The sequence below is a fragment of the Agelaius tricolor genome, unplaced genomic scaffold (genome assembly GCF_023055355.1).
Source record: "Agelaius tricolor isolate 1412-34295 unplaced genomic scaffold, bAgeTri1.0.p SCAF_25, whole genome shotgun sequence".
NCBI classification, from domain to species: Eukaryota; Metazoa; Chordata; class Aves; order Passeriformes; family Icteridae; genus Agelaius; species Agelaius tricolor.
The window spans coordinates 6,161,265-6,168,470 of record NW_027269285.1 but is presented as its reverse complement, the minus strand read 5'-3'; the positions used below and the strand labels follow the sequence as shown (position 1 = coordinate 6,168,470).

Sequence of the window (7,206 nt, the reverse complement as noted above, 5' to 3'; positions counted from 1 at the left end):
GCTCGGAGAGGGGCCTCGCAGCTGCAGGATTCCTCCCAGGTCAGCGTCGGCCAGGGATGACTCAGGGGGGATTAGTGGGATTTGACTGAGCAGGGAACATCGGGGGACATCGTGGGCCTGACCTCGGCCATGTAGGGCCAGTCCTGCCCAGAGCCCCGGGGGCATGGAGGGCACAGGGGACACGGGGCCAGCCGGGGCCAAATGGCCCCAGGGCCACAACCCAGCCCCTCTCCAGCCTCCAGGGAGGCTGCAGCCCCCGAGCTGAGCCCCCAGCCCCTCAGACAGTGGGGTGGAAGGAAGGGGGAGCACTGGGGGCAGGGCTTGGGCTCAAGGGGCTGCACTGCTGGGGTGGGTTCTTGCCCATGAAGCCCCTATTTGCCCTCTGACCTTAAGGGGGTGTTTGTGCACTTGTTTTTTGGGGATTCAGCATCCTAGGATGGTGACACTGACGTGTGGAAAACCCAAATATTCTCTGATAGGGCATGTGGAGACCCTGAGCGTGGGAGAGCAGGAATGAGGAGATCTGGGACTGGAGACACGTGGGATGTAGGAGACCCAGATTGTGGAAAACTGGGATGCTGAGACAGGGATGTTGGAGACCTGGCATGTGAACACCAGAGATGTTGGAGACGTGGGATGTAAAGCCCCCAGAATGCTGGAGGTGGATATGGAGAGCTGAGATGAAGGAGACCCAGGTGTGGGACATCCAGGGTGTGCAGGTCAGGGACATCGACCCCAGGTTGTGAACACCTGAGATGAGAACAGGGGATGTGGAGCCCTGGGTTCCAGACCCCAGTGCTGGGCAGGGCTCGGGGGCCCTGCTGGCCCCTCTGGCCCCAGGCAGCCCCGTCCCGTGCTCTGGTCCCGGTGAGGCTCCCACAGGAGTGGCCCAGCCGAGGGGCAGGGGGCAGACACGCCACAAGGACAGGTTTATTTCACCAGCTTTTATTCCGGCTGATTCTGTCGGTTCCTTCACATTTATTCAAGGCACTCAGTGGCAGGGCGAGTACAAAATCAACAGTAAAAAGGGGGTGGGTGTGAGGGGGCAGCTGGGGGCGGGCGTAGCAGCGGCGGCTTCTCCTCTTCCTCCTCCTCCTCCGTCTCCTCCTCCTCGGTGCCGCCTACTTCTTGGCCGGCTCCTTGGCCTGGCTCTCCACGGTGACGGGGATGGTGATTTCGGCAGACTGGATGGCGGGTTTGGGCAGGGGGGCCTCCACCGTCAGCATTCCATCGGGAGACAGCGAGGACCGCACGGCCGTGGCTTCCACACCAGGGGGAAGGCTGGGAGGAGAGGGGAGAGAGGGAAAGGGAGGTGAGGGCTGCAGCATCAACCCAGGGGATGCAATGCTCAGCCCCAAATCGCTGCCTCTCCCCCTCCCAGTTTGGCTGAGCAGCATTCCCAGTTTGGCCAGTGGGCTTTAGAGGGTGTGGGTGGGTGGGAAAACGTCCCCAAAGACATCGGGGCTGCACCAGGTGTCTCCCCTCCTCCCTGGTACTCACGTGTATTTTCGGGTGAAGCACCTGGAGATGAAGCCGTGTTCATCCTGCTTCTCCTCGTGTTTGCCTGCAAGGAAACAAAACCTCTCAATGGCTGGGCGTGAACCTTCCTGCCCCACCCCAACACTTGTGAGGGGCTGATTCTGCCCATCCTGGGGCTTTTGCCGTAATATCAGCCTGGAGCAACTTGGAGGCACCCTCTGCAGGGCCACCCCGGGTGCATCCCCCAAATTTAAGCAGAGGAAAGTGCAGTGCCAGGAGCTGGGGGTGGCCAAAGGGGCCCAACAGTGCCCAGCCGGCCCCACAGCTTGGCAGGGCTGGAGATTGAGCAATCCCCTCTCCCTGAATTCATCTGGGAATTGCCCCATTCCTGTCAGGCCCGCCCTCACCCGGCAGGAAGCACATCCTGGCCTCGTGCCACAGATCTGGGCTTTGTCGCAGCATCCAGGCTGCTGTGGGGGCTGCAGGCCTCACAACACCCCACATCACCCCCGGGACCCTCTGTGGCTCCCTGTGTCCTTCCAGAACAGCAGCAAGGGGTCAATGTGTGGGGCTGGGGGGGGTCCCTGCACTGAGTGCACCCTGAGACTGAGCTGTAATGCTGGGCCTTCCTCCGTGCCTCGATTTTCTCTTTCCCTTTCCCTTTTTCTTCTCTCCTTTCCTTCTGCTTTTCCTTCCTTCCCTTATTCCACCCTTTTCCCCCCATCAAGCTCCAGGACAGCAGCTCCCCCCTCCAGGAAGCCCCACCCCAGCACCCACCGGTTATCTCCACGATATTATCCTTGGTTTTCACCACCAGCTCCTCGGGTGCAAAGTGGTTGACGTCCAAGGTGACCTTCCAGCTGTCGGCGGTCTGGCGGATCTCGGAGATGCCGCTGCTCAGCTGCCGGCTCAGCGCCTGCCCAAAGGGCGAGCCCGGCGCCGGCATCAGGGCGCTCTCCCGGGGCAGCAGGCGGAAATAGCCGGGCCAGGCGCTGCCGCTCGGCCACTTGTACCAATCCTCGGGGATGTGCGGCATCCCGAAGGACTGGTCGAACAGGCGGCTGCCATGGTACCTGGGAAAAAGGCCAATCACTCGGTTTTTTAGAATTTTAAAAGTTTAGTAGTGTCGTGGTTTGAAAGGAAGTGAGTTTTTTTGGGATGCTGTGGTCAAACCAGTGGGTGCTCAGATTTGAGTATTGGCACCTGGTGTGGCCACTGGGGACATGGATACGCCTCTGAGAACACAGGGGTTAAAAGCAGAGGACTCCCAGGAAACCTTTCTCTTGGGTTCCGGTGGGGAAAGAGTTTGGATAAAATTGTTATAAAAAATAGTAATACGATTAGAGTAATAATAATTTGGAGAAATTGAATTAGGACAATACGAGACAATAAATACAAAGAGTTACGGATGTCCAGGTACCTTTTTCTTGGCAGTAGGAGCCCGAAAAAGGACACCCATTAACAAAGGATTAACCCTTAAAAGCAATAACCTGTTGCATATTCATACACTTCATACATGATGCATAAATCCATTTGAACACAGGATTCTGTCTGGTCATCATCAACTTCTTCCTCTGAGTCCTAACAGCGCCTTCAAGGCAGGAAGAAGTTCGTTTCTCCTGATAATGGGGCAATAAATTCTCTTTCTCTGAAAGATTCAGGTGTCCTGTGGCTGCTATCTCACTGCAAGTCCTTTCTTTAAAAAAAGCATCCTACATAGCATAGTTTCTATTTTAACACTTTTTATAACCTAACACTATATTTAACACACTACTTAAGAGAATTAATACAGCATTAATTTCTAACACAACACATATAATATTCATTTCGATATTTGCGAAAAGCCAATCATAAAACGCATGCACGTTTCACAGTACCAGTCACGGAAGGGGTCCCAGCTGGGGCTGCGCAGGAAGGTGAAGGGGACGCGGCGCTCGGCCATGGCGTGCGGGGCTGCCCGGGGTGGAGGCGGTCCGGCCCTTATGAAGAGGGCCCGGGGTTATTTTTAGCCAGGCAGCTCAGCTGGCTATTAATGGAAATCGCGGCAGCCCCGCAGAAGGGACCAGAAGCTTGTCCCGGGGCTGGGGCGGCCGCACGCAGCCGCAGAGGGTGGGCGGGTGGGTGTGCAGGGAGGGGGCTGGCAGCCTGCAGGGCCCCCCTGCCAAGGGAATGTCCGTCCTCCTTTCATCGGGAGAGGCTCGGCCTGCTTGGGAGTGATGGATGGCCCTTGGAGCCGCTCCCGGCCTCTCTCCCGCCTGCCTGCCCGGAAAACGATCCCCAGGATGCGGCCCCGTGCAGCGTGAGAAGGGGCTGGGGCTGGGCCAGCGCCTCGGGAATGGCCGGATGAGTCAGTGCGGGAGGCTCTGAGTGGCCCTGTGCTGTGTCACCGCCTGCCAGAACCTTCCAGAGCCCCCCAGCTCTTGATCACCCACCTGCCAGAACCTTCCAGAGCCCCCCAGCCCCTGGTCGCCCCCCAGCCCCTGGTCACCCCCCAGCCCCTGGTCACCCACAGGCCAGAAGGTTCCAGAGCCCCCAGCTCTCGATCACCCACCAGCCAGAAGATTCCAGAGCTCACCAGCTCCTGGTCACCCGCCTTCCAGAAGGTTCCAGAACCCCCCCAGCAACCAGTCACCCCCCAGCTCCTGGTCACCCACCTTCCAGAAGGTTCCAGAGCCCCCCAGCCCTGTGGGACTCCAGTGGCTCCAGTGCTCAGCACTGTGGTAGGAAGCCCCTGCACCAAGCTGGGCTCCAGTGCCCAGGAATTGGGTCCCTGAGGCCCTTGTGGGGTTGGTGAGGGTCTGGGGGCCAATGGGACCTGTGGTGGTTGGGGGGGGCTTACAGGGCCTGATGGGGGCCAGTGGGGACTGGGGGCTGGCTGTGATAATGGGGCTAGGGGGGCTCTAGGGGGGCAGAGGGACTGAGGGGCTGGAAGGGGATCCTCTCATCCAAGTGTCTCCACACCCCTGGCACCCAGGAAGGGGTTCCCATGTGGGGTCAGAGGCCAGGCTCCCATCCTGGGGAAGGGCTGGCAGCTCTGGGCCCCCATCACCTGGGCCCAGCTCCCCTCTGGCCCCAGATTTGCCCTGGAGAAGACGGGAGGTGGGGGGCACCTGAGCCCTGACACACTCAGTGTGTGAATTACTGACCTTCAGAAGTAGGGGGGGATGGAGCAGCAGGAAATTTGGGGGTGATAATGGGGTTAGGGGGGCTCTAGGGGGGTAGATGGACTGGAGGGGACTGCAGGGGGGCTGAGCCATGTGGGCCTGGGGGCTGTGGCAGGCTGAGGGGGCTGAACCAGGGGAAGATGGGGCACTGCAGAGGGGAGGAGTGGGAGGGATGCAGGGAAACGAGAGGGATGTGGGAGGGAGGGAGGGGAGAGATGCAGGCAGGGATGCAAGGAGGGAGGCAGGGAAATGGAGGGGAGACAGGGGAGGATGCGAGGAAGATGCAGGGAGGGATGCTGGGAGGGAGGGGAGGGGTCAGAGGAGGGATGCAGGGAGGAAGGGAAGGGTGGCAGGTGGGAATGCAGGGAGGGCTGCAGGGAAATGGGAGGGATGGGAGGGATGCAGGAACGCAGGGAGGAGCAGGGAAGGATGGGAGGGATGGAGAGAGGTATGGAATGGATGGGAGAGTTGCAGGCAAATGGGAGGGATGCCGGGATGTGGGAGAGAGGGGAGGGATGCAGAGGTGCAGGCAGAGATGCAGGTGAGGATGCAGGGAGGGATGCAGGCAGGATGGATGGCAGCTGGCAGACAAATGGGAGTGATGCAGGGAAGGATGCAGGGAGCCAGGAGCACGGCAAGGAGCCAGGGAGGATGCAGAGGGACCCCCACAGACACAGCAGGGTTCTCGGAGGGATCAGACACAAAACTCCCGGTGCTGCTCCACATGGAGGGAGAGGGAAGAGCAGGATGGATCCGCGGGGAGCCGGAGGGAAGGAGCAGGACAACCCTGCCGTGCTCCTGGCAGGAAGAAACCTCTCAGTGCCCAGCAGGGTAATTTACAATATATACTGTATATTTATTATAATTGCACCAGCTCACGGCATCTACAGCTGTACTCACAACCCAGAGAGAGAGCGCACGCGCGACAGGAAAATACTGAAGTATTTCTACAGAGTATTTGTTCCAGTTGGCTCCCTCCCGGCAGGAGACAGAGACTGTAAAAGAGGAAGACTGGAATTTTTCCCTGATGTGCTGGCTGCTCCGCGGCGCCGCTGCAGGCGGGGCTCGGGTCTTTGGGAGCCGCGGCCCCACGGGGGCTGCAGGGCTGGGGCTGCAGGGAAATCCCCGCTGCTGGCTCGGGTGTGGGTCCTGTCAGGGGATTCCCCCGTGGCCCAGCAGGGTGGGGGCTCCAGCGGCCGCTCTGAGCTCCCCGTGGGGCGCTGGGGGGCCGGGGGCTGTGGGGCAGCAGCTGGAATTGCTGGGGTGGTTTTCGGAGCGCGTGGCTCAGGGTTTGTGGGGATGCTGGGGGAATTCGTGTCCTCCAATCTCCCCCAGGCTCCAGGAGAGCAGAACCTTTTGTCTCCTCCTCCTCCTCCTGCCACAGTCGCATCCAGCGCTGCCACCCTGCCCAGGGCTGGCACGTGGGGACAAGCTGCACCACGGAGTGCCACCAGCGTGTGTCCCCTCCTTACCTGTTCACCCCATCTCTAACACCTCTGCTTGTTCGGGTGGGTGGCTGGGACACCCAGGGGCTGCCACCCATCACTGCCCAGCTCCTGGGATTTTTCTCCAAGGGCTGGTGAATCCTCAGCCAGGACATGCCAGGTTTGGGAGGCTGACCCTGAAGTGCCCTTTTGCTCCCGTCTCTGTCCTCTCGGCTCCTCTGGTTCGTCAGGCCCCGGCTAAGGAGGCTCAGCTGGACCCCAGAGGATCCTCCCGACCCCGGCTGGCTGGAAACCAGCGCCGGAGCCTGGCTTTGCATCCAGGGGCAGCGGGTTAGTCCGGGCAGCTGCTCTCCCACCCAGGGAGGCTCATCCCCATTGTCCTGCTCCAGCCAGCCGGAAAACGCGGGGCCACCGGCATTAAACACCAGCCCCGGGGGCCACGACTCTCCTCAGCGCCTGGGGACTTTCTTTTTTTTTTTTTTTTTTTTGGGAAATCAGCAAAATCCTGCAAAAGCCGGGCGGCAGGCCAAGCCCGGGACCCTCCTGCCTCTCTCTTCCCATAATTGAGTTTAAAAAGCAGCCACTTTTCCCCAGAGCAGGAGGGGGCAGGCCATGCCAACGCCAGAGGGTGGCTGGATGCACCCCCTGCCCAGCCCCAGCCCTGCAGCTCCCTCCTCCCGGGGGTGTCCCCCAAACTGGGGGGGTGGGTGGGTGCCAGGGCCGGCTCCTGAGCTGGGACCAGCAGCGTTTTTCTCTGGATCTCCTCGCTTGGGAAGAGAATTACAGGTGCTGCCGGCTTTGTTCATCCATGGCTCGGCGTGTGCTCAGGTCTGGGGGGACCCCAAAATGTTTTGCAGAGCCCCTGTGCCCCGTGACACCCTGGGGACAACTTTGCTGGGGGAAACAGGGCCTTGCTCACCTCTGGTTGGCATCACACCCTCCAGCTGAGCCTGCCCCCCCTCCCGCCCACCTCCCCGGGATGCTCTTGTGCTAAAAAACAGTCAAACAAACCCAAAAAAAGCACAGGGGGACCCCAGGGGTGTCCCCAGCCACCCCCACCCTCTGGCCCCAAAGTCTCTGCAGAGCATTTGTTCCCTGGCTCTGTGCTCGCCCACCCC

At 60.4% G+C, this 7,206-nt stretch overlaps 1 protein-coding gene across 2 annotated transcripts; it reads right to left on the bottom strand.

The window, feature by feature from the left end:
- Positions 1-929: 929 nt before the first annotated feature.
- Positions 930-4,924, bottom strand: HSPB1 (heat shock protein family B (small) member 1). Of its 2 annotated transcripts, XM_071447504.1 has the most exons (5): positions 4,134-4,924; positions 3,357-3,458; positions 2,257-2,552; positions 1,501-1,564; positions 930-1,281 (listed from the first exon to the last, which is right to left on the bottom strand). In XM_071447504.1, exons 2-5 carry the CDS (start codon positions 3,419-3,421, stop codon positions 1,122-1,124), a joined length of 585 nt encoding a protein of 194 aa, XP_071303605.1. In that variant the 5' UTR covers positions 3,422-3,458; positions 4,134-4,924; the 3' UTR covers positions 930-1,121. The 2 variants fall into 2 exon arrangements, with proteins under 2 accessions (XP_071303605.1, XP_071303606.1); XM_071447505.1 differs by lacking the exon at positions 3,357-3,458.
- Between the last annotated feature and the right edge of the window lie 2,282 nt (positions 4,925-7,206).

What these genes read in the sequence shown, in the direction of transcription:
- HSPB1 (XM_071447504.1), bottom strand. Translation starts at nt 3,421, where the DNA reads ATGGCCGAGCGCCGCGTCCCCTTCACCTTCCTGCGCAGCCCCAGCTGG. An exon ending in TGGGACCCCTTCCGTGACTG is followed by an intron (nt 2,553 to 3,356) that starts GTACTGTGAAAC and finishes CCTTTTTCCCAG; the next exon opens with GTACCATGGCAGCCGCCTGT. An exon ending in TGCTTCACCCGAAAATACAC is followed by an intron (nt 1,282 to 1,500) that starts GTGAGTACCAGG and finishes CTCTCCTCCCAG; the next exon opens with CCTTCCCCCTGGTGTGGAAG.